The 27,912-nt window shown below is 35.3% G+C and overlaps 1 protein-coding gene across 1 annotated transcript; it reads right to left on the bottom strand.

Moving 5' to 3' along the window:
• Nucleotides 1-14,005: 14,005 nt before the first annotated feature.
• On the bottom strand, nucleotides 14,006-26,429 carry LOC115442100 (gustatory receptor for sugar taste 64f). Its single transcript, XM_037444818.1, has 13 exons — nucleotides 26,421-26,429; nucleotides 25,052-25,104; nucleotides 24,820-24,964; nucleotides 24,247-24,365; nucleotides 23,351-23,527; nucleotides 21,896-21,978; nucleotides 21,328-21,485; nucleotides 21,186-21,245; nucleotides 18,225-18,387; nucleotides 17,937-18,026; nucleotides 16,610-17,399; nucleotides 16,047-16,232; nucleotides 14,006-15,266 (listed from the first exon to the last, which is right to left on the bottom strand). Exons 3-11 carry the CDS (start codon nucleotides 24,900-24,902, stop codon nucleotides 17,346-17,348), a joined length of 987 nt encoding a protein of 328 aa, XP_037300715.1. The 5' UTR covers nucleotides 24,903-24,964; nucleotides 25,052-25,104; nucleotides 26,421-26,429; the 3' UTR covers nucleotides 14,006-15,266; nucleotides 16,047-16,232; nucleotides 16,610-17,345.
• Nucleotides 26,430-27,912: the final 1,483 nt, after the last annotated feature.

The following is a 27,912-nucleotide window of genomic DNA, read 5'->3' as shown; positions in this document are numbered from 1 at the left end:
AATTATCTCTCGTCAGTCGACATTCTATTGGACGCCATTCCATTCACCATTAGGTGCAGTAAGGACGCACTGCCGTGCCCGGATGAGATAATATTACTATAAAATAAAATAAAAAATAAAAATGCGTTATTCATCACGTAGGCGAACATAGTTGCACTTATGATAAGTCAAGGTACATGAGAATATTTAATTATTACTTAATTAAATTAGCTAACTTAACTATAATCATGTTGTACTTACAAAATTACAATTACCAACAACTGACATTTGTTTTTTATTACTTTGTATGACGAGACGAGCTTGCCGTTCGCCTGATGGTAAGCGATACGACCGTCCATAAATAATAGAAACACCATTCAACACCTTGAATCACAAAGTATTGTTTGGTATTCCACTCCGATCGCCATCCAGAGACATGAGATGTTAAGTCTTATTATGTCCAGTAGTTACATTGGTTATAATGTTCTTCATACCGGAACACAACAGTGACTACACACTGGCACTTGGCGGCAGAAATATACATTTCGGTGGTACCTACCCAGACGGACTCTCACATATGAGAGACCTACCACCAACAGCTGGAGCCCTTACTATAATTAACGGCTTTATCATTCAGAGTCCTGATTCTGTATGCTCCACTTAATTTCACCGCTCGTAAGCGCGTAACGTAACTCATCGCGTTTATCACTATGATGAAATTTACATACAGAACACCATTTAACGCTAATTACACAAATTTAACGTAACACTCCGCGTTACCAATTAACACTACCATAGAGAATAAGGGGGCAATGTAAAACATAATTAACACACCGTATGAGCATAATTATGAGAACCAAAATTATACACACCTCACATATTAATTCCGTGTACAACAATAAACTCAATAAAAAAGCGGAATAGGATAGCGTGTATGCGATATGAGCGATCCTTCACCGTTGACCTGGGTGTTGCGGTTACATCCCGGACGTTTTCCGGGTCGAATAATGATGTTTGCATACATACAGAAACAAAAACGTTTTAACCAAAACAAATTGTGTTAGTGACTTAGATGAATGACGCGTGTATGGATGCGAAGGGTCCTACAAATCAATATGTCGAACCAGAACCCTTATACGGGTTTATTAAGAAGGGTTTCTTTAATTAATTTTAAATGGTTACAACCGGTTACTCTTTATGTGGTTATGGCAGACTATTTTATACTATTTATCAATATATCTTTTAATAGATTATGATTATTACGTTTATTACACTTTATTAAACAATAGCTCTGACTTATACGTGCTCATTTTAGTATTGAGTTAAATTAAAACCACATAATTAAGCGGCGATAACCTAGTTGGTTGTGGAACGGACTGCCGAGACGAATGTCCGCAGGTTCAAATACCAAGGACACACACCTCTGATTTTTCTAAAAATTATGTGTGTATTCTTTGTGAATTATCGCTTGCTTTAACGGTGAAGGAAAACATCGTGAGGAAACCTGCATACCTGAGAAGTTCTCTATAGGAATTTCGAGGGTGTGTGAAGTCTACCAATCGGCACTAGGCCAGCGTGGTGGACTAAGGCCTAATCCCTCTCAGTAGTAGAGGAGGCCCGTGCTCAGCAGTGGGCAAGTATATAATACAGGGCTGATATTATTAAAACCACATATTTATCTTCTTGACCATAACACGTTACAATAAGTTTCTCGAGCTGCAGAGGTAAAATTAAAAATTGAATGTTTCGAACAAATATTTGTTAATAAAAAATATTTTATTTTTATACACCCTAATATCATTACTATTAGGTACTCTCGGAGCTTATGAAAACTCGCCGCAACGGCAGCTTTACACTTTCAGTCAGAAATATACTGCCACAGAACCTCCTCCTAACCAAATTTCGACCACGACGGCCAATCTCAACGGAGATAAGCGCGATATACCCAGGATACATTATAGTGCACAAATGTCTGCGCAGTACACATGTGCACTCTCTGTTCCTTCATTATCATAGTTCGGTGAGACGACAAGCCAACATTACCGGAGAGTAATGTATAGTACTACATGCCTTCCGAGGGACGGGGTCGGGGGAGTATCACACCGCCAACTTCCTGACTCCGAGCTGCGACTGAGTAATTTTTAAGATGGAAAAACCCAGTCACAATTATTTTGGCCCGACCCGGGATTCGAACTCAGGATCTCAGCGCGGTAGTCGTACTTGTACCATGTACAATTACAACTACGCCATCGAGGCATATTCGCACTCAACTTCAAAATAACCAAAAAATCAAAATAATAATCAAAGGTGATTTTTAACACAATATTTAAAGAAGTAAAGACGGGTATGCATCGTCATTTATTAACGCAACATCAAAATGACCCCAGATAAAGAAACATTAAAAAAAGTTGTATCAATGCTAAATTCTCGTCGAAAGGCAAACTTGAGGACTCTCTTTACTTCGGACTTTACCAGTAGCGAAATATGAAATTTTTCGTTAGAGATCCCGACGCAACATATAGGTACTAATATGCACGAATGAGATCTGCAAATCGTTTTAATGATAATTAGATTCTTCATAATTTTTTAAGCGGCGATAGCCTAGTTGGGTGTGGAACGGACTGCCAAGACGAATGTCCGCAGGTTCAAATCCCAAGGGCACACACCTCTGACTTTTCTAAAAAATCATGTGTGTATTCTTTGTGAATTTATCGTTCGCTTTAACGTTGAACGAAAACATCGTGAGGAAACCTGCACATCTGAGACGATTCTCTATAGGAATTTCGAAGGTGTGTGAAGTCTACCAATCCGCATTAGGCCAGCGTGGTGGACTAAGGCCTAATCCCTCTCAATAGTAGAGGAGGCTCGTGCTCAGCAGTGGGCAAGTAGTACAGGGCTGATATTATTATATAAATTTTACATTAAGGAAAGCCGGCAGGAATCGGATTATATGGACCCTTCGCCACTGCCATTCACAAAGATCAAAGTTTAAGGTCCTATGTGTAACACATAGTAATCAATATTTAGGGCACGGTGGTCCCGAAACACAACTCCTGATAAGTTTTCTCGTCACGTACCAAAGATTTAAAAGTTTGAACCTGTCACGATCAGTATCTTTAGTTGGATAGGATTCTAGAAATTTTAAAGTAAACTCTCTTTAAATTCTAGATCAACATTAAATAGACTGGACTCAGGGCAATTGTCTCGCAATAAGCTAATATATGTATAGCCTGGTCAAAAAAACAAAAAACCCATTTTTCATTTGAAAGTTAACGTAACAAAATAAAAATTCCAAATTTTGCATGTTTTTTTATTTCCCTGGTCAGGCTATAAAAATCTTTAGCGATAATACAAAAAATAACTGGCAAAATTGAGTTCGCCTTAACAATTATTAAATAAGTAATATACCTTATACATCGGTAATACATTACATACACTAACTTATGTCGAGATTACCGCCACTGGAACAACAAATTAAGTGCAAGTATTAAGGTTCAATTTAGTGCAACCAACGAGATTTAATGTCTCTCGACATTCTACATACAACGGCTAATCCTGACACGCGACTTGTCGGAACAAGCCACGGAAAATTTTTCACTATACGGTAATCGCTTTCTACTTGAGTACCATGTAAATGTATCAAGTACCCACCATTTTTTGTTATAATCTAATCGATAAAACGAATTTTAATTACATTATGTATGTTGATGAGATGTTAAAAATATTATAAAAAAGTAATATTAAATATAAACCGTTAAACGTCCCTAACACGATTATGCTTTTCCATCTATTTGATTATTGATAGAACTCCATTACATTCTTACATTTTCTCATACAAGAGAGCCGGCAGCGACTGGATGCATGAAGCAGTAGGCTAGACTCTGTGGCGGACCTTAGCAGAAGCCTATGTCCAACAGTGGACTGCAACGAGCTGATGATGATGATGATGATTATGATTTTCTTATACATCTACAATTCATCCACGCTTCCCCTGGACTAGTGTTCATGACATTAAGACAAACTACGTACTCCTTGGTTTGCCTTCTGTAATCTGCTATAAAATAAACTCAATAATAACAAACCGCCTACTAAACATATTTGTAACTCAACGTGCTTCATTGAGGAGACCTTCGCAGTAAACAACATATGACACGGGTTGAATCATATATCGAGGTCCATTTGACCCTTTACTCGAGCCCTTTTGTAAACTATTTCTATACACCGTTCTTCGGTATTTTGTTTGCTATTTGGATTTTTACAAGGGTTGTTTATGTTACTACCTTTTTAGTAGTAAGTAGGTGGTTGATCTTTTGAATGTTGAAAACACCGCTGCGTCTTTTGCTATGCAGTAATATGCTAATTGCCTTTAATTAGTTAATAATATTACATCCCTTTCATCATCATCACGATTGAAAAATACACAAACACACCCAAAGGATAAAAACTAAACTGTTAAATATTAAATGATAACACGAACAACAAGGGGTTAGCTGGCCGAGGTCGCATATAAATCTTTGAAGGGAAGAAATAAATCCATTAGGTCGCCCCGCTTGTCCGGTGTATGGTTACCATGTATCGAGTTTTTTGGGGCGAGTCCTGACTCCTGTGTCATTTGTCATAGTTAGAAAATGATATGACGGTGAGATATGTGTGATCGTAAAAAATAAAACGTAACAAATATTTACTTTTTGATGTAATTACCAACATTCAGTCTATGTTGTCATCTAAGGCTTACCATCTGATACAAGTACCTAGAGAGTATTTCCGTTATGTACTATGTAACAATGCTTTTTCAAAATTTAAAAAACTAATGGTGATTAATTTTAAACAATTATCGAGTTATTTTGTGAAGAGTCTTCACAAATTCTTTTCTTATGATGTTCCCATCAAGCACCTGTATTTTAAATTAAGGACTCTAACGATTATATAATATCATCATAAATAAATTGAGTCAGAACTCATCATACAAGGTTGTTTATATTTTTCAGGTTCGTAAAATGTCTTCTAAAATTCCATTTGATGGCGAATCTACTGATACTTAGAAAAATAATAGTAAAGCATAATTTATACACCGCGTAGCACTCGAGGAAAACACTTATGGATATTTTTTCTGAAAGATTTGTTTGCTTGCAATAAATATGGAGTGTTTACCTTGGCTTTGAAATCTTTAATCAAATGTTTACGAAGAGTTTGAATTTTACCCTTATTTAAATATATAACGCAGATCTTCGCTTTCTGTCTATAAAATTGAAAGGGTTGACTTCCCGGTGACGCGGTATTCCTGCTTATCAATGGTAGAGCTCAATTATTGTTTTAATAATCTCTCTCAACCAATTACATTAAAACAAGCTTTAATTGAAGCACACATTCGAATATTGGTATATCTGTATATATAAAAATAAATCGCTATTTCCATTGGTCATCACATCACGCATGGACAGATAACACAATTTCACATTTTTTTTGTTGTGTTAATTATTGTCAGGAGAAAATGTTTTTGAAAGAAACATTAGAAAATATAAGAAGACTTAACGACAATGTTAATTTACATAACTATCAGTTGTGTGACATAACTGTAAGTTGTTTCACATAAATGACATAATATATGTGAAATAACGGTCAGCGATTGACAGTCCGCGTTTAAAACAGTGGAGCCATTTTTTTTAATGAAGTAGAAGAAGACAGTCCGCGTTGCAAATATCGTTTAACATAGATGGATCGGTTGATATTTCAATATTCATAATTAAAATAGAACAACGTTTGACGGGTCAGCTTGTTAGTGTATTAAAATACAGAACTTTCATCTTCTAATTTTGGTGGCATATTATTCACCAACTAAAATAATTGCGAGAAGAACTTTCGAGCTCATATTTAATTTTAATTGGCCCTAAACGAAAACTATCAAATCAAATTTGATTGAAACTTGTGAAGTAGGCTCTCAGTGAACTACATTTTTTCCTAACCTGAGTACTAACAAAATTAGGATGTGCCATTTTCACTATTTTTAATATAAGTTTAAAAATGATCAGATAATATATTTGCTTGTGTCTAACAAAATTCAATTCGACAGACATTTTATGTAACAAATCATGCAAAGACATCTTTCTTATGAGTAACCTTCGATGTTTTCAACGAAGATTTAAATAAAGAATGAAATAAACTGGCGAAATACACCAATACAAAATGCTTTAAAAGTATATCGAACGTGGCCTTGCATGAGAGGTCGGGTGTCGTCTGGACATGTTATCTCATCACTTGAGCTTGAATCTCCCAATTCCATTCGCCTGCTGCCTCAAAGCCGCAGTTGCAAGGTTCTGTACATCCAAGTATAGGGCATTGGAGAAGGCATTTTTAAATGAACTAGTTGACCCGACAGACGTTGTCCCGTCTTAACTATGAATTTGCAGCGCGCAATCTGTCAATCGCTGACAGTTATTTCAAACAATTGACAGTTATATAAAATTAATATTTTCGTTAAATTTTCTAATTTTCCGCGCAATTTTTTGAATTTTTTCTTTCATAAGAACCTTCTCCTGACGGTAACAAACACAACAATAAAAAAATTTATGAAATCGGTCCAGCCGTTCACGCGTGATGGCGTGACCAAGGGAAATAGGGATTCATTTTTATATATAATATAGATATAGATAAACAGATTTTTGTTTGCAATCTATAATCAATAACGTTTTATTAATATCGCGCTCCATTGCAAGTTAACTACTCTGCATATACGTTTTCTCGACAGTATGATTAGTTCGCCGCATGTAGTTGTCTTATTGTGTTAGCTTGATTTAAGATGATTGGTAATATTTTTATAATAAAGAGTGAAAGTTCCTTAAATACATATTCTTTTATAAATTTTATCATATTTTACTTCATGAAACGAATCACATCATTATGCTTTCCATGCTGATACTTATTAGCTATAACGAAAAGCGTAATAGATTATACAATAGATCACTGCAAAAGGGTCCATATATGTAACCTAATTCATGCCGGTTTCCCTTTATGTAGAATTTATGTATAATCTAATTATCATTAAATGGATTTACAGACCACATTTATGCATATTAATACCTACATGTTGTGTAAGATTCCTTTCGGGAAATTCCACCCTTCACTATTGCAATAGCTTTTCTAAGTTACCAAATGAAACAATATTTTTAACATACCTCATCCAATTTTTGAATTCTAGAAAGATCTGTAACGCTTCAAGGATATGTACTTCTTCGGTATGACCAGAAGATTACACGGATGGTCCTACGAGTGTTGAAGCGAGGTTACCCAAGAATAAATTAAATTGCATTCCGCATGTTTAATACACGGACTAACCAACATATCCATTGAGTCAAGAATTAGGTCCAGTCTAACATCATGATTAAAATAATTTCGATTCTGTATAATCCTTGTCAAAATAATATTTTTCGAACATTTTGCCTTTAATTTAAAGGATAATGCCCAAAACCAGGCTATCTTTGCGTTTTTTTTTTTTTTTTTGTTTTTTTTTTTTTTTTTTTTTTTACGTTGGTAAATCGTCAGTTGACTATCTCCCGCCTTGGGATGGGCGGGAGAGCGTGTCAGACTTTTACTGACTAAGAACCTACGGTGTTCCCATCCTTTGCCTATGTGCCTAGGTCCAAGATCCGGTGGCATTGAGACCTAGGCAGGCACCGGCCCTAAAGGGCCCCGCAAATTATGCTGACACTGCTCTTCGAGGCGCGCGTGGAACACTACGCGCCGTACACACGGGCCGTTGGGGTGTTTCGGGCGACGAGCTACCCAATGCTCGTCACCCGACGGTCCGCGCCTACGGAGGCCGACGATCCTCAGCAGCCGTTCGACGCCCGCGTCTTGTGCGTCTGCCGTGGCGGATGGGACGTTGGGCGCTTTGGCGCCGTATCCGTTCCGCCACCTCCTTTGCGAGCATCACGTCCTCGCAGAAGGAGGTGACTGCGTCCCACTCTCTCTCGCCCCGGAGCATGGCTTCTACCAGGCCCCGACGCGAGAGGTCTCCGCCACCGATGGCCGTTGTGAGAACACGGTGGTGCTCAGCCCAAGCTGGGCACACCTCCACCGTATGCTCCACCGTGTCCTCCGGCCGATCCGCACAGTAAAAACACGCGGGCGTATCCTCCACCCGGATCCGATACAGGTACCTGCCGAAGCAGCCGTGACCGGTCAGTACCTGCGTCGTCCGGAATGAGAGGACGCCGTGACGTCCCGTCAGCCACACCTCGAAGAGGGACTTACCGCCGCTATCGTGGCGTGCCCAGCCAAGGGTTGCGACAGTCGTTGTCGCCATTCCGCCATGAGGTTCTGCCGGAGCTCCGTCCGCCGCGCGGCAATTTGTCGCGGTAGCGGAGCTACGCCCCGGCTCTACGCCTCCCCGCGCCACACATACAGTGACGCAAGGACCTTCGCCTCGAGACCCCATGGCGGTAGTCCGGCAAGGAGGCCCGCCGCCTCGCAGGAGATCGTGCGGTATCCCCGTATCAGCCGTATGGCCATCGCTCTTTGTGGCGCGTTCAGAAAGCGGCCTTGCCGCCGCGCCACAGCTGCGGACCATACGGGGGCACCGTACAGGGCCATGGACCGCACGACTCCTGCGTAGAGCCGCCGGCAGGGAGCATTTGGCCCCCCCAAGTTTGGCAAAAGACGCCGCATTATGCAGTGCAGGAGGCATAATAATCTGAACATGTTTACTCAACTTCTACATTATATTTTAGGTTTCAAGGCTGGAATGAGTTTATGCTGCCTGCTGGAGATCAGCTAATAGAGAGGTTCACAGACAACAACATGACATGACCCGATCAGCGCTGCAAGAAGTCATTCACTCACTTCACGAGTATATATAAACGTGCTGCAGCTATGTCAAATTCTTGTTTTTATTTTAGGATGCCAAGAATATATACCTCTATTAAAAATATACATCTATATAAAAATATGCATCGGATTTCGTATTTCTGGTTTTATTTTTCTTTCCCTATGATAATTAACTATTAGCCTAATAAGGCTGTGAAGTGAGTTCCTGGGTTCGATTTCCAGGCCAAGCAAATTTTATCTTGGTATTTTTAACATGAGTTACCTGGGATCGGAATCTTCCAAATAGGGTTGGCGTCAGGCATAAGGCCGGTCATAAAAACTAAGCTGAATCTATTCTACAATATGTGTTGACGCCATATTGGTGTGAGATTATGGTAGGTGGAAATAAAGATTAGGTAATCCATGTAATATAACAAGTCGTAAGTCAGAAAAACATATACACAAAAGGTCAGGTAACATATGTATGCTCCGTGAAAAAACTAATATTCCGCCCTACTATGTTAGAAGTTTTATTGAAGTTTCGTCTTATCAGATATGTTAGTACCTATCAGTTTCTTATGAGGTCAATTGAAGCTAGGTGAAAAGACCGTCCGCTAATCGCTTATAGCAATAACAAGTAGGTACTGCAATATTGAACTTAATCAGGCACGTAGGTACTCTTTACCTTACATTATTGCAGTCCATACTTAACCTCATAATAACCGCGCTATAAAAATTCTCATTACTCCGAACTCCCATCGAATATCTAATTGTTTTCAATTTGTATAAAAATTAGGATATATTCCCTATAGTTTTGTGAAGGTTTTGTACAGACGCAAGCGTAGCCGAACTCTCATACAAAAATGGGCATTCTCCTTTGTTCATTTAAATCTTGAGTACTTAATTCAAATGTGTTATTGAGGAATTGTAAAATATATTTGAAAAAAGTAATAATATAGGCATTAAATGAAACCTAAGTTAAATGCTAATTGAATCTAATAAAAACATTAAGTAAATAAAAATAATTGCTAAGGCGTTTATTTCAATTATAACAGACTTTATGAATGGAAAAGGTGATATTATAACAGCTAAGTTCTAGTACAAAAACGAAAAGAGAAGAAAATGACTACATTTACAATGCTCGTTGTATTTCGAATGCTTTATATAATCCTACTAATATTATAAATGCGAATGTTTGTGAGGATGGACGAACGTTTGTTTTTCTTTCACAAAAAAACTACTGAACAGATTTGGATTAAACTTTACAGTTATATTGGTTATACATCAAAATAATAGATAGGATACAATTAATAATGATTTTGTGTAATTTGGCCTTAATATAATGATACATATCAAATAAGTCGGAAAAAAATTATCCCAGAAAACTCCTTCACACGGGCAAAGTCGCGAGCAAAAGCTAGTCTGTTATAATTTTTTTGTCTTCACCCACCTTTAATTTCAGCATAATTTAACTCCTATTAGGACCGTAATTGACGTTAACTTAAGCCTATAATTTGACCAAAGTGAACTCCAACTTTAATATTCAAACGAACCAACTTCGAATATGTCTTATTTACATTAAGCCCACGTTTTAACCGGGTTTCGGTTACAAGTCTACAAGATGTGACGAGCACGTTTCAATCAAGAATAATCCAATTTCCTAGTACGTGGTTAAACTTATGCAAACTTAGCGGCCTTGTGATTAAATAATTAGACATGTTTAAACTTGATGCTCAGTATGGGAAGAGGAAAATTTACAACATATTATTTTAATGACGAGAGAAAATTATAATATACAAAACTGCGATAAAAGCTGAAAAATTGTTTTATTTAGAGGTTTAACATTCACGTAAATATAAGAAATTATTTAAAAACAGGTATTGCTTGCGGCTTCGCCTGAGTGTAAACGTTTTCCCGCGATAAAAGACCTTAAAACACTGTTCAACGCCAGAAATCCCAAATTTAAAAATCGGATAAAAAAAAAATTCTCATGAAATGCCAATTACTGGTATAAAAACTATCCTATGCGGCTATCTAGGACACGTTCGATTAATGTGTCAAAGTTCATCCAAATTCATGTACTTAATTGTTTTGCGTTTACTTCTAACATACATACAACATCTAAACATTTCGCATTTATAATATTAGTAAGATAAGAAGTAAAAACTAAAATTTAATGACCAGGTTACTTACTAGCTTTGATAGTGGTTTCGCCCGTGGGAATCTCATTAGGTAAAAACCTACTGTATATAACATATATCAGTAGGCTTGTATGTTAGTTTAGGATTTAGTCTATTAGTGGGCAAAACATTTTCCATATTATCTCTTCAGCAGTTTATTAATTTCAGCTATCAGAATCTCTTCAAAATTCTACATGTTAATTATTATAAACAACAAACAAAAATCCTAAATATTCTTAGAACTTTTATAAATAAATCAACACGATGTATATCTAATCTGCCTACAATCCTATATAGGGTGTCTAAATTATACGAGACAATGTAAAAATAATCAGTTATAAATTGAGATCACGTTCCCACCCAAACCCTTGGGCATTCGTCACGCAAATCGAGATGGCCAGCGAAACTTCACTAATTGCTTTTCTTATCTGAAAAATGAGGATGGTAATAATTTTACAATTCAAGTGTTGGAGCATTTCTAATTGTTTTTCTAATTGTGATGCAATTTGTGAAATAAATTAGACATAAGTATGTAAAAACAACATACCTCTGTGGATGTTTCAATGTTTCGATGTTTGTTACAAGTAAATGCAGACTCTGCTGAACCAATTTTGATAAAATTTGGCAAATGAATAGACGATTAGACAATGACCTGGACTAACATTATATAGGATACTTTTATACCGGTAATTTGCTGTAAAAAAATTTAACATTTAATCTGATTGTTAAATAGAGTGCGCCATGGTTGGGTACAGTGATTTAGGTACTTTCGTAACAAGAAAGACGTTATGCGAGTCAAGTTGTAGGCAACATTCAGTTTTTAACCGACTCCAAAAATGGAGGAGGTTCACAATTCGACTTTAATTTTATTTTGTGTTTGTTACGTGAATACTCCGCCGTTTGTGGACCGATTCTCAATTATTTTTTTTGTTCTGAAGGAGATACTTTTGAAGTGGTCCCATAGTCACCAAGTCAGGATCTGATGATAGGATCCTGGAGAAATCGAGGGCATCCCTTTGTTAAAAAGTTTTTATTAAGAATATTATGAGAAATTTACTTCATGTTAGTTGATTTTAGGGGTGTCAAAGAAATTTCCAGGTCCTTTGGAATGATCGTTGTGCAAATTGAAGGACATAGTCATTGAAGATATTTAAACTAATAGTAAACTCAGTTAAAATATTTGCCTGATGAAAGCATCTGATCATCGACTTTCCTATTAGATCTAGTAACCGCTATGCCATGCAAAAAACGTAGTCATTTACTGTGTAATGCAATGTAAAATAACCCTTATACTTCATACATTTAATATTCATACCAGTTTTGCAAACTTCGACGCTGTTTTGGCAATAGTATTATAATATTAAATAGTGTGGTGCTTCCGCAGGTGTTGTGATCATACATGACGTTGTGTTGTTGGTGTTGTCATCATCATAGATGAAAAATGTTTACATATCTTAATTTAGACAAGAATAAAGATAAGAACGCATCATTTATTTTGTTATAGCCCTTTTTTGCTACATCATATCGGCTGAAAGGGAGTTTTATTATTTTTATACGATCTTAGTAAAGTAATTCCGTTACACCTGATAGTAAATGAAGTAGGATCTGGATAGTCTACTGACGAGATATTATTACCCTTCACTAGTTGATACAATTATGCCGGCCTATTTGAATACGGTTATACACAGACTGATCCCGGAACGCAACATATTTACATGGACAGATTTTATACGTCCATTAACAATACTAACCTCAATTAATAGCTCACTACAAACAATTGCAGCAATAAGTGCATCCTAAATGAAATTCATTATGAGAGTATGCCTTAATAGGTTTAAAGAGTTTTGTGTTTTGATGGTCGTGATAAAAATGACCGCATAAGACTTAATCAAATCAAATTAAAAATCATAATTTATTACAAAATTGACTTCCATAGGAGCGTTAGTAATAAAAAGGAATTAAACTATGTTTAGTTAGTATGTAAATTATGAACAAAAAACCATTTATTTGCACCCATGACTCATCCTCAGATCTTCTGTAAGGGACAGCCACGATGCCCTCTATCATGTTTATAATACTGTTAGAGCTGCCACAAAGTCTGGATAAAATTAATCCAGATTTCTTAGGCACGGCGTGGAAGCCATCAACACGAGCGTTTTCAAACATAGATGATGAACTACTACATCGTAACAATCCCAATATTTGTAAAACATTGTTATGCTGGACATGCAGAACGTTATAAGCTCTTTGCGTATCCATACATACTATAAAACAAAGAGCCAAAAAGCTGTATGTCTGTATGTGTTCAATTTTCTCAAAATCTACTGGATTTTTGTGAAATTTTCTATGGAGATAGTTTAAGACCCTAGAAAGGATATACGCTACTTTCTAAGGGAAAATATATAGCGGTACTTTCCCGGAAAACTCATTTACGCAAGCGAGGCCGCGAGCAAAACCTTTTAATACAATAAATGTTGTGTCCGATAAATGATATGAACCAGGTTGGGCTTATTCATGTCATAGATCTAGTTACACTGGTCAAGCTAAAGTCGTTAATTTAATATCCTTTTAATTTTAATACTCTTGTATTTTTCACTTCCATACGGCCTCGGTGATACCATCACCCTTGAAAAGGGCGTTTGTATGCATAGCATTTATTACTCCACCTTTATCCAGCCGGCCCTTTGAAATTTTAACGTTTTTCAAAGGGTCCGAATTTTAATGTACTTACAAATAAAGGACATTTGCTAAAACAGTATTTCTTCAAACAAGGAGCAGTGACCTTTGGTATTAATAAAATTCTAATTAAGCTCGGCGAATCTTATGAAATAATATATTATTAAATAAATATAACTGAAATTTTAACCTTTCGCCTTTGTTATATCCGCAAGAATACGAACATAAGCAAACAACCATAAGCCAAGAAATTCCAAAAAAAACTTTTTAAAGACGTTTTGATTATATAAAATTACATTATTCTCTACTTAGTTATATCAACTTCAAACTGGCCATTATTAGAGGAAAAATAAAAGTTTTTAAACAAGTTTCATAAAAATACTACGAAATTGTTTAATTAGTCTGGTTATATTGCCAAGGTTATAATTAGAGTTGTTTGGGCACGTACCGAGATGACGCCTCGTAACGCCGATGTAGGAAACGTGGCGCGGCTGCAAAAACTGGGCCTTTTATCTTACTCGCTTTATTATAAATTTTAACTAGTAACATTAAAGAAAGCATTTTAAACTGTATTCATTGCCCTTTGAGTACATTTTGCATAATAAATGAGCAATTGTTTATCAGTGTAAATTCATATAAAATCATTCATGTTTGATTTTAAAAGACAAGTTCATTTTCGGGCTGTCATATTCAACTAACATATTTAATAAATCCTCGCACGAAAAATTAAAACACTTCACCTGGTAAGTTCTTTGTAGACCAAAACAAATTAAAACTACTAAGACGTTGTATTTTTTTGGTCCCCTAACTGGACCCAAATGCTCTAATTTATAGAACATCCCATACCTAGCCATTCCCGCATGTTTCATGTCTATGATAAATTACATAAACCATTATAAATTCAGAATACGAGAACCTATACAACTAGGTATACATTTTAAAGGAGTCTGCCCACATAACCGGATTATACTACATTGTGACGAAATTGTTTGACCATGTCGTGATGTAACAAGCATGGAAAGAAAATACAACACGGACTTCTATGCCCACTAGAAAGTATTGATATCGTAGCTTTCCGTTTCGTATCCTGCGCGCACCAGGGCCCTTATTCTGTATGAAAGTGTAAGTGTAAGTGCGTTGTGTTACATGCTTGTTACGCACTGTCAAAAAAACGTGCGGGATAGAGAATAAGGCCCCAGTTTGGTAACGTCGCGTGTCATGCACGGATCGTAACGGCACCAGCAAAATATTCTCGCCGACTACTGTAAACGGTCCGTCCATGGCATGCGATGGTGTTGGTCGGTGTCGGAACTGTCTAGTGTCTAGGATGAGCCTCTTACTTAGTATAAAGAATATTTTTCCCTATCAAGTGCCTAGCACGGTCATAATATGAAACACTGTTGTTGCCACCTTAAAATAAAAAACACCAAGCGACAGGTTATCATAATTAAAACAGCTTCCCACAAGGATAAACAAACGAGACAATTTAAAAAACATGGTGAACCGCTGTTGCCCATGGGATATGCGTGGGTAGAACATCAAATCTAGAGTTCCATTTCCATGATTAACTTATCGGCATGAAAAATTGATTCGTTTTCATACATCGGCTTGGGTGGACCATATGTAATACTAGAAAAGAAAAAAAAATTGATAAATAGACAATATGTCTTTAAATAACAATCATGGACGTGTGCTACATACACTAAATTTCAATGTCTTTCGTTGTCGAAATAAAAAAAAAGTTCAGAAAAAAAGTACGTCGGCCTCTGTTGTTACATGAAATTATTCATGCTTTTTAAATATCCAGAGCAGCTGTTAATTAACTTAAATCTTACATTATTAAAATGAAAAGTTCCACTCAAGAACCTTAAGATGCTTAAAAAATTAATTGCGCTAGCTGTTCGTAACAATCCGAAGCATGACGGAGGGTCATCAAATATGAACACCCTCAGCGATTATTTAAGTGGGAGACTTGGCCAATGAAAATTAGATCCATTTTTTTTTCATACCATTTGACGACTTTTTTTGAAAAATCATCAATAATGCTGTGTTGTTAAGTATTAATTAAGATTAGGATTTACGTTATTCTGTAATGTTATATATATGACCACTTCATAATTAACGAATGTTATAATTATCTGCTATTGGGTTTATTATTTTCACCAGTGTCTTCTGACGATTATTTTTATAATTTACTCGTCTTTGCACGTTTTTCCTGAAGAAGAGACTTTTTATTGTAATATTTAAGATACTTTTTAAGGAGGATATAATTCTCTGCCCAACTAATTAAATATCTTATATTCTAGCACGTTAGTTCCAACTTTACGGTCGAATGACGTTTATTCTAAATTATGAATATCCTAATATAAAGAAAGTATATGTAATTATACAGCTTCATAAAGTCCTTACACAACTTCTCCCTGCAAACTGCTCGCCGCGCTTGACATTCATTCACAAAGAACTGGTAGCCCTTCTTGTATCTACTGAACATCATACAAACTGGTTCCGTATCCTCTGGTGGGAGGTCCACGCATACTAAACCGCATGGGTCTTCTTGAACTGTCGTGAATGATGATAAAAACTCGGCCCCTGAGACTTGTATATATTCAATAATTAAGATAAATAATAATAATATGCTTGAGCTATTGATGAAAGAGAAAAAATAATTGAGATAAATCATTTAAGTTACTTAAAGTGCTTTTACACGTCATATACACGATACTACGCGACGTCGCGGCGTGAAACGATAGCACGACACGATGTCCTATATATATGTATGTATGTATATATATAACCTGCTATACACAGGCTGATCCCGGAACGCGACACACTTAATATTTGATCCCTGAGACGAAGTGAAAATTAATAGAAGAAAAAAATCGTAACACGATAAAACAAAAATAAAATATTGAGTGTAGCCAGTTATGACCCGAAGCTACAAAGTTAAGAAATACATAGTAAAAAAAAATTACCAATATGTAAATCCACAAACAATAATGCAAAGTACATATTTCTTTATGATTTCGTACCATACAGTTATCTAAGATTAATCGGAGTTTATGATGCAAGAAACATAAATTCAAATCTTTGCAATATTATAATATTTTTACACATATTTTTAACAAGTTTCTTATCCGTTTCTCTCTAGTAAAAAGTGGTTTCCGAAACACATTTTTTTTTTTAAATTTCCATTCAATGTAGTCAAACTCAGATCAAATTCAAAATAATAAAATAAAACACAAAGCAAAGATAAATCGTGTAATTTCAAATCTTGAAACACATTAACACTCAAATTTCGGTGTTTTTTTTACAAACGGTGTAATTAATGTCAGCATATTTCCATTATTAGATAGTATGTTAGAAAAAGCATAATCTTTAATAATTTAGTTAAATAAGTCTATATTAATATTATTAATAAGTTAGCAATTCCGAAAACAAATAAGTACAAGGATTGCCTGTCAATATCGATAAGCAGATTCTGTGCAAAAGTACATTAGCTGATGCATACGCGATATTTGAATAGGACAAAAATAGCCACAAATGCATAAACGGTATTAAATTATCAAAATCATGTCCTCACGCAAACTCTATACCAATCTTGGAATCCTCGTAGACATTCAAGTCACATATTGTGTTAAGTTGAAACGTTAATGAGAAAACTTAGATCAAATCTTGTAGTGTAGCGGAGTCCTTCAATTAGTTGTTACTCTAGCTGCCAAACTGTAACATCACCAGCTCGTAGGTAACTATCGTTCCTACAACCTAAAAATAGTAAACATTAATTACCATTGACTAGGAAATTTAGGCAACACAGTGACGCCGTCTACTTTCCACCAGACGCAAAGTTATCAATTCGGTTGAAGAAATCCATGAACTGTTAATTCCTTTAGTCATTTATTGATAGCATTAAAAAATGCTTTGGAAGTTTTTGAACTCAATCATGTGAAATTGGATTTTATTTGGTTTCGTATTTATTAAATATGATGCGATCGGTAATAGCGTTGTTTGGGAATTAAAATGCTTATTTTTATATGATTAGAATAATTAAATTTACATTTATTAGTATCGGTCGGCTTTTTAAAATTTTAAAATTTAAATTAAAATTTAACGTATTTTATGAAAAAATTCACATTTTTCTGAATTAAAGCAAAATATAATAATTATTTTATAATGAATTCTTCTAATTATAATTTTTCCAAAATGTAAATAATATTTTAATTTCCTATCAATAAAAAAAATAGATTTAATTTCTAGTAGGAAAATAGCCATTTACAGTACAAATAAGCGTAAAATACTTACGGACAAAATTATTTCCCTGGTGACGTAAAAGAATTGGAAACCACTTAATGCAACAGTATCGCTATGAACTTGATCGAGGAACCTTTGTATCTGTAAAATAATTATATACAGAACAAGCAGGTAAGATTTCAAAAGATTTTTTCGATTCCAGACTAATACTGTGAAAAACTGTCATCACTTTACTTGGCTAGATCACAGCTAAGACCACAATGGCAGTCGTGGCGTGCAACACTATAAAACTACTTAATTGATAGTTTCGATAAATTAAATGAAGAACTCCTTACTAACCTCTTCACAATACATAGATGAAGCTATATTATACAGTGCAGGTGCTGCTTTCATCGAAGAAGTGTGCACGTCAGAGGTGATGAGCGAGACAGCAAGAAATTTTGAAAATATGAATGCAACAGTATATATCAAGTAGATTGAAGCTTCGTAACCTCCGAACGGTCTGAAAGGGAAAAATGTTATGATAACTTATTGCAAAACGGGCCTTCTTCCCATAGTAATTAGAAAACTCATATATCGCAGATAGTAAGGTAAAGGACCCTTGGAAGACACTCATTTTAAAATATATCAATAAAGAAAAACCATTGATTAATTTGCAACATATTACTACATATTATACTATTTAGTAACAAAAGTACTAAAAAAAAATATAATACATTTTAGCATATGATGGATCTTGTAATAGTAGTAGTATGGACTTAATGTTAATAAAAAAATAACGAGACGAATGTGCTTGATTTGTGAGGTAAGAATATATAAACTCTCAACAAATTAATTTCTCTATGTTCATATTCAATCTACACTGTAAATCCTATTTTCCGAAGTGAATGAGTCGAGTAATCGGCTACAAGACGGCAAAAAATACAATATGATTTTACTGAGCTTGTTGACAACTGAATAGTTCGGTAAGTTCAGAAAAATTGTATCGGAATAATAAAATATTTATATAGTCTAGGACGAAGAACTTGAATTAATTGTAAACAAAGGTTTGATCGAGAATAAAATCTATACTAATATACATAAGCTGAAGAATTTGTATGTTTAAACGCGCTAATCTCAATAATTACTAAACCGTTTTTGAAAATATTTTCACTAATAGGAGGCTACATTACTCCTGTGTACTATGACTTTTTTCCCTCAAAACCTTTACGAGCGGGCGGAGCCGCGAGCAAATGTTAGTGTCTGACATAGCAAATCAAATAATTAGAGAAATAGATATTTAAAAAAATGCAATTTTGTTAATCTGCTGCTGTGAAATTCTAAAAACCAAAAATGTATAGACATGAAATATTGGTCTCATATTATTTAATCTAGTAGAGTGCATGTATATCCTACAGACTACAAATCTTTAGTTGGGGTTTCGAATAATATTGTACTGTTCTCAACACATAATAAGCATTAAATCCTTTAGTATCACCAAAAATATCTATACCTACCTACCTATAACTATCATGATTTTTTCTACTTTATATGTTATACATTTTAATCTTGGTTTCGTGTTGTTTACACTATATACAATGTAATTTCGACAACACTATTATATTATCTCCGAATTAAGCATTCGACCATATGTCGCGAGTCGCGGACGATGACTTTTTCCATAGGTCTGGCTTCTGGGGATCGTTGACCCAAACGACATTTTAGAAGGTAAACTTAGGCTAATATTTATCTTGGCATCGACGGTCGTAGACTATTCTCATGAGGATAGTCGCAGCATCATTAATTATGTATTTTTACATAGGTATTATAAAATAAGATTTCCACCGCGTCTGTCTGAACGCGATGAATTCAAAAACTACCGAGCGGAGAGATAGTTCGAAACCCAGGGAAAGACATGTGAAAGTTGACCAAGTTTCTATGTATGGTTGTGTTTTTTTTTTTGTTTATGGGACTCCGCAGTCAACACCGGAAGAAATCTGCGAATGGGATACTGGAATCCCCCGGCTTAGCGACTGCAGGGGCCTGGAGGAAAGTTGGGGGGGATATTTGAGGAAGGAGAAAGAACACTTTTAGTATAGGCAGAGGGGAGAAGGCCAGAAAATGTTTGCCTCAATGTGTATGGATATCTAAGAGGTATACACACTGAACTGTGTATTGAGGGTCGCGGCAAATGTCCCCCCGTACATCGGCGTGCTTTCTGCGTGAAGACTAAGCACACAGGAGTTGCCTCGGGTAGATATGGTTTGATGTTGTGTTGATACTGTTATTAGCTCATACCATCAGGTGAGCGGCCTGCACATTTAACTATTCAATAATTGATATGAACAGTACATCCGACTTTATTATTATTATTATTTTTGGGGATCTGCCGTGTTTATCACCGGGGGTACCCTGCAAACGGTGTAAAAGCGATCCCCCGGCTTAGCAACCACGGCAGTCCCGTGATGAGTTGGTGGGCCCTACCGCTATCACTGGAGATTCGATAGCCTCCAGCTAGACGTTCTTAGGGCCCGGCAGGAAGAAGGGAGGGGAGAGAGGGAAGGAAGAGAAGGGGAAGGAATAGGAGTTTTTAGGATGGTTGGAAGGAAGGGAAGGGAAATGTTCACGAACCCTTAGACAGACCTCACTGTGAACTTAGCAACCAAGAGGCATACGCACGAGCTGTGCGCCTAGGGTCGCGGCAAATGTGCCCCCATGCATGGGCGTGCATTTGGTGTGGACATTCGACTTTATTTTTCATCTTAACAGTACCATTCGCAGACATAGGTATCGGTTAATGAATCATGAGATGAAGAGCTAATAAATCTAGTTAAAGCTCAGACAATTACATTCATATGACTGAAGCTTACTCAAATGTATTGGATCAGAAAAATAATGACAAATTAAAACCTGAATGAGAATTCCCTTGAGGTCTTTTTGTACCACATGCATGTAATTCTGTTTCAAAGAACATTGGAGAAGGTCGAGTGCCAGTAAAAGAAAGCTATTGTATGCTACCTATACAATGAAATATTTATATAAAGGATATAAACAGAGAGCCTTGATGTGTATACGGGGGCATATTCGTCTTTTTAAAATTACGGGAGTTCCAATGAAAGAATAGCTTTAATAGCCATGCAGGTAAAATACTCAAAAAATCTCATATTTATCCAATTGGCTATCAAGCTGCCCTTCGATTAGAACGCCTATAATTGAAAAAAGCCGATTTCGCCTCCGTAGGTGGAATATGGATCTTCGGCTATACTGACAAGTTTTCATAAAAGTGTACCTACAGCTTAATGCAAATAAGAATATACAAACCCACTTGGATAGTTTGGACAAGCGGTCCTGAAATAGTTCTGTCTTCCTTTCAAACCATTGCTGGAAACAAAAAAGTTTGAATTAAAGTAACTTGTAATACACATAATAAATTGATCATAAAGAATAAACTTAAACACAATACCCCAAACTATAATAAAGTTGGAGGCATATAAAAAACATATTATTGGCATAGGATATGAAGACGACGCCGCTAATGCTGTCATCAAACGATCGGACCAATTGTGTAGCTCGATTGTAATCTTCGCGTAAACTGCGCCAGAAGGACGGTGGAAGGTAATTCTGAAATAAATACTTTCTTCACTCGGAGTTTGGTGCCGATAACAAAAATGATTTAAACATATTCAGGTATATATACTGAATAAGTGTTGCAAATTCGCCCGCGTGTAAAGATAATTCGCAATTATTTTTTTTAAATAACTGTAGCAATCCAGAGTTATCTAATTAATAAATTAGATTTAAAATTCAAATATGTACTTTCTCGTCCCCTTAGGAGATAATTACCAGCATGCAAAGTTGTATGTATGTAAATGTAGAACATGGTATATGCCTGTTTCATTGAAAAGCTTTCGGCAGTTATCACGTTTGCTTCTAACAAACATCCAAACATCTAAACATTAAAATATCCACACATTTATAATTATAATGTTAAAAATATTAATGATAGATACAATAAGATAAGATTTACTCACATTCTTATAAACTGAGTCAATTTTTTTTATAATCGAATTTAATATAGAGCTCAAGTAGATGCTTATACAAATAATAAATATATCTGCATAGCTCCAAATAAAAGTGTTCATAGTGACAAATATCTGGAAATATAAGATATTATTTTTATAGGCCTTTATGTTTAGGACTGTTGATCTATAGCTTAATAACGGTCGTACTGATCCTTAATTTTTTTCTTAATTTTTTTGGCTGTCACTAATATTTTATGGGTAGTACAATTGAGTTCAGCCAGTTTTGTGTTTATCACAAATTTATCCTTTCGGTTAGATTTGTATCACTATTTTACAGAAAACTGATGTGACAGCTGAACTGGTGGAATTACGCGCCCAGCCATATTGCCCGAAGCACAAAAAAATTAAAGCAGTCTTCATTTCTTCAAATCAGTAGCGCACATACAATTCTTCTGGCATTTAGACAAACTATCTAGCTCTGGTTTGCATACAATTTTGAGCTGATCCAAACAGGTTTCCAACTTAGAAAGATAGCAGCTGTACCATTGTTGTACAGCTGCCAATTATTATAACTATTTATAAAGTATCAAAATTAAGAAGAATCTTTATTCTCCTACCTCCAATAGAATGACGAGCGGTAAATAGTTCTGGACGCCCATTGCATAAGCCCATGGAAACATTACCCTGACAGAATTTCTGAACATATCCGTACCGCTGTCACTGCAGTCAATAATTTCAACGTATTTTGCAATGTGTGATAGAATGTAATCCACTAAAATATACAATAATGTTATAATTTAGATAATATTTGATTGATAAATGATAATTATAAAATATATATGTATAGGTAAGGAAATATATAATTATATCCATTTTTAAACCTACTTCCATTTAACTTTTGTTTTCGACCAAATATAAAATTAGGTAAAGTTAAAATGAAATGATGAACAACGCATTTCAACATCTACTGCCTGACAAATTATGAGTATAATAGTATCAGCCCTAAATTATATACTGTCCCACTGATGGACGCGGGCCTCCTCTACTACTGAAAGGGATTAGGGCTTAGTCCGCCACGCTGGCCTAGTGTGGTTTAGTATACTTCACACACCATCAAAATTGCTATAGAAAACTTCTCAGGTATGCAGGTTTCAATTATGAGTAGGTGTGGTGACCATGAAAGAAGAGAAAAAATATTTTGGAAGATGAAAAGAATTTGCTAGCCTGAAAGCATACACTAGGCGCTGCCAAATTGCAGTTGTTTCAGCAACAACTCTGCGTATCATAAAGTCTTGGTTTCTAACCAATAATTTAACAGCATTTGTGTGGCGCCTAAAATAATCTGATTAACCACGCCAACAACAACAATGAGGCTACTTGATTTTTGAGATAGTGGTCACTCCGAATTAGCAGAGCCATCATAACTGTATCTTGTTCAGTATATTACAAATTAAATATACTTACATATAGCGAGAAATAGTATGAAATAACAAGCCCAGTGACACTTCGATTTTGTCTTAGGGTCAATGTAGTACTGAAGACCGCAATTATAAAGTTCTTTCATTAAAGACGGCCATTTAACGGCGACTCGAAGAAACATGAACGTACAGCTGCAAGTGATGAGGTAAAAGAAAATGTGCGCTGCAAAGAGAGAATTTTGTCATTAAATCAACACATCCTTAAACACCTTAACAAATTTGTTCTATGATTACTTATATACTTAAATGATGGACATCGAAATGAAACTAGTTTTCGGATTTTATATTTTACAACCCGCCCTGTGACCTAGAAAGCAGTCTTCAAAACGTCGAAAGAAAATTGTATTAACAAAAACCGCGATATAATCCGAAATCTAGTTATATATCGAAATAGGCGAGCATATAGAGAATAGCCCTTCTTCATTATGGTCTATTTTTTTAACCTGTCTATATCTTTGTTAGCCTGGCAAAAGCCGGCTTATACAAACACACCGGACTTTAGGGTAAGCGATTTAAGCTCACGCAACCCTTGAAAATTAAGCGACCATGCTGAAGGCAACCCACTAGCGGGTTACGAACCTCGGCTCAGAACGGTCACTAGGAGAGGATGAGACATCAACTATGGATTACGATAATTATTATAGATTAAATATAAACAAAAATGCCTTATAAATAAATTATATAATATTAAAAGTGATTAAGGTAAAGACGACCTTAATAAAGGTTGCAGGAACATATTATATGCGGGCTGGTTTCGACAGGTCCGTCTGGAAATCTTTGGGGTAGGCCTATGTTCAGCAGTGGACTTTATGTGGCTGATGATGATGATGAAAAGCGATTAGTTTTATTAAAATTAAAAAGAAAGAAATTAAAGAAATTTACCTAGTCCTCTGATAGTAAAGGTTAGGTTTATTATATTTTCAACACACAAAATAGCAGCGGTCCCTTGTAAAAAACCTATAGCCAAGCTGTAAAAAACTTTCCATGTGAACCAGCGGTATCTGGAAATTATAATGTTATATTAACGCTAAATAGCCAGTGCAACTACAAGCCATAAGACTTAACATCTCATGTCTCAGGAACGCGAGCGCAGTGGAATATCAAACAATACTTTGTAATTCAAGGTGTTGGATGGTGCTTCTACTATTTATAGGAGGTCGTACCGCTTACCATCAGACGAAAGACAAGCTCGTCTCGTCATTCAAAGGAATAAAAAAAATGTAACTTGATTGACTTTATTTATTTTGTATTCGAATTGACAGGAACTTTACTCGAAATATCTTTAAGTCCCGCTAGAATGCTTTGTTCCTACGAGTTACATTCCGCGGTCAGCCGATACGCGCAGTAAGATTGAACCGTGTAATACTGTTGACCATCATTATACCTACTCCATAGTTATATACCATCAAGATTAGTCATATTTGGCATGCTATAAATGAATAGAATTTGACTCACCGCATCTTTGTTACGTCTTTTTCAAAAATTCCGGAAACAGGAAGAAGTCCCAAACATTGTCCGTATATCAACATTATTTTCATAGCTTCTTGGAAGGATAAGAACTGATTCCCGTCCTCATTTGTATTCTTTAAGTCTGATACTTCTAGAATAAACGTTGACTAACATTTATACTCGATACCGCACAAATGTATCGACAGAGTGCATTAAAAAAATATAAAAAGTCACTTACTGTTTTTTGCGTAGATTTTGGTGACATTAATTTGTTGACTTTGTGTTTTCTGACTAGAAACAAATACATTAATACAAATATATCGCTATTTACAACCAACCACATAAAATACTGTACAAATTGTAAACATGCGTTTCTAAACACTTTAATCGAAATATTATTAGACTTAGTACCTATATTAAACCTGTAAAATTTATTTTAGTGAAGAATAAACAATATTTGCTACGGACACAAAAGATTAAAAACAATTTTATTTTTTTTCTTTATTTCTGCTACGTTTGTGACTGACTGTACCTACAGGTTCCATTCTTAAAACATTTTAGCTGAAATTATTTTCGCAACATGACGATAATAAGGACCAATAATATTTGGCAAGTATTATAATAGGAATGCCATCCATTATTTCACTAGCTTTTGCCTGCGGCTCCACGTAATTTTTTTTATTCCGGGATAAATATTTTGCCAGGATAAAAAGTAGCCTATCGCACTCAGGAGTACTGTAGCTTCCTGTTAGTGAAAAATAATCAAAATCGGTTAGGTAGTTCCTGAGATTAGCGCGTTCAAACAAACAAACTCTTTAGTTTTATACTACACATAAATATTTGCACAAATCCTCTGACACACACACGTACGTTAACACAATACACAAACAGAGGAGTTTTTTTATTGTAATTAGTTCTTAAATTAGACAGTATTAGATCATAACTCTAAAAAAATATGGCTGTAGACTGAATACAGCCTCTTCCTAATTCAGCTTCAGATGCTCCCATATAACCTCAACTCAGACAGTTAGAGTTTTAAGTATTTTTTTAAATAAATAAATCTATTATTAATAATTGCATTTATTGGTCTAACATATTCCATGTGTCATGTGATGCAAAATACTCATTACCTTAGCCATGATGCCAATTCTATCAGACAAGTATTCGCAACCATAATGCTGACATAATATTAAGATTTTAAAATAAACAGGCACTCTATATTATAAAATTATAAAGTAAATAAAGTTACCCAACAAAATGTTCAGGATTCTCGAGCAAGAACGCTTTGAAGTTCAAAAGTTCTAATTCTTTTGATGGTACTGAAAGTAAAACAATTTAGAGGAAATTGCACTTCATAATGTAACGGTGCTTTAAAAATAAATAAACATTCTTTTAAAGAATAGGAAAGGGATATAATTCTATCATTATTAAGAGACATATATCATCTTAATAATCATTAAAAAGCCCTTAAAGCAAGTAAAAAACCAAGTAATATATTACTTCATAAAATTTAAAATAATAAAACGTAGTCACTATGTTCATAAAATCTTTACATTGTTAACTTTACCAAATTATAAATACATAATGTCAATAAAATGTTTACCTACCCACATGTTTCTTCACTGTCGCCATATTTGTAAGTGGTATACTATTTGTCACCCGAAAAGTGAGTAGTAATTTTCGAGCAGAACTCCTATGTAGGTGGTGTACGTGATATTTTATATACTTGTCTAAAAAGATTTAATCATAATAAAAAACTAAACGCAATAACCTATGTTTATACGCAAATTGTAGGCTAACTCACAATCTGCTGCCGTTTGGTGGCAATTAAACGATTTGATCAGCTATTTGCTTATTACTGTCATTGCCCACATCCACACGCTCGAAATCGCCATTAATAAAATACGTATACTACGTATTAAATTGTATATCTTTAACATCACTGAAACAAGTGACTAGATTTTGGAAGAGATAAGTTAGTGTATATATGAATTATTTTTGATTTAATTTAATGTTTATAAAAAGTTAAAGCAAATTTTTTTTTTTTTGTTGGATTTTGTAACTTCGATAAAACCAAGCTAATTGTTATAGTCTTAGTCGCGTACGTAAATATCATCCATCCTCATACTATATACGTATTAATTTTGCGATATGATACAATATATTATTATATCTATAGTCTATCAAAAATAATCAGAATAGCTAAATATTTAACAACCATATCACGAATCTAGGCACCAAACCCAATACTAAATCAAGGGCAGTGTTATATTAAGTAACCTGGAGGACCCGAAGCAAATCTGCGTTAGCTAACCGGACAAACTCAATTTTCTTCAGTTGGTGAGCGTCAAACTGGTGATCGCACCACCCTAGGGGAACCAAAGGCAAAACTACAGCAAAACCATGACCCCATTACATGACGTACATTCATTACCAACCAACGACCATTTAAGTGCGATACATTTTTATATACGTCGTATAGTTAAGTTCGTAGTAATCGAGATCAAATTTAAGTTCTCTATGAATCAATATCCTTGACTTGGAACTCGTAGGTCGGAATAAAATGAATATTTCTACGTATGATTTAATAATTAAATACTCCAGAAGCGTTGCCAACACCTGTTGTATAAATATAAAACTGTACCTATACTGCAAAACGTCTTAAAGCATCTGGCAACTAAAGTCCACGGTAAAATAACATGAGGAGTATCCATTGCTTAGGCGCATAAAATAAAGTGAGTAATTTTTCTTAAATGCGACTTCTACATTGCTGTTTACTGCATTAGCTAGATATACTATTGGCTCATTTAAATGATGTAGATACGTTATAAAAATAATGAATAATTGATTGTAGTGTCGACGCACTGAAACCTTCACCTGTCGCTTGAGTCGGACTTAACGGTTGCGTGTTGCCTATTTGATGTTGCTTATGCGTATACACTTTAGTTTTTTAAATAAAATTCATCTTTTTATTAACAATGGTGGTAATCTGTTAGATCGTATATGTTTCCAGTCGCACATAACCCAAAATAGCAAAAAAAAATATAAGCAAACGACATCCACGGAAGGAGGCATTTTCGAGGGCAGCTATTCATTTAA

This window comes from Manduca sexta, chromosome 28 (assembly GCF_014839805.1).
Source record: "Manduca sexta isolate Smith_Timp_Sample1 chromosome 28, JHU_Msex_v1.0, whole genome shotgun sequence".
NCBI classification, from domain to species: Eukaryota; Metazoa; Arthropoda; class Insecta; order Lepidoptera; family Sphingidae; genus Manduca; species Manduca sexta.
This window is presented reverse-complemented; position numbering and strand designations above follow the sequence as displayed.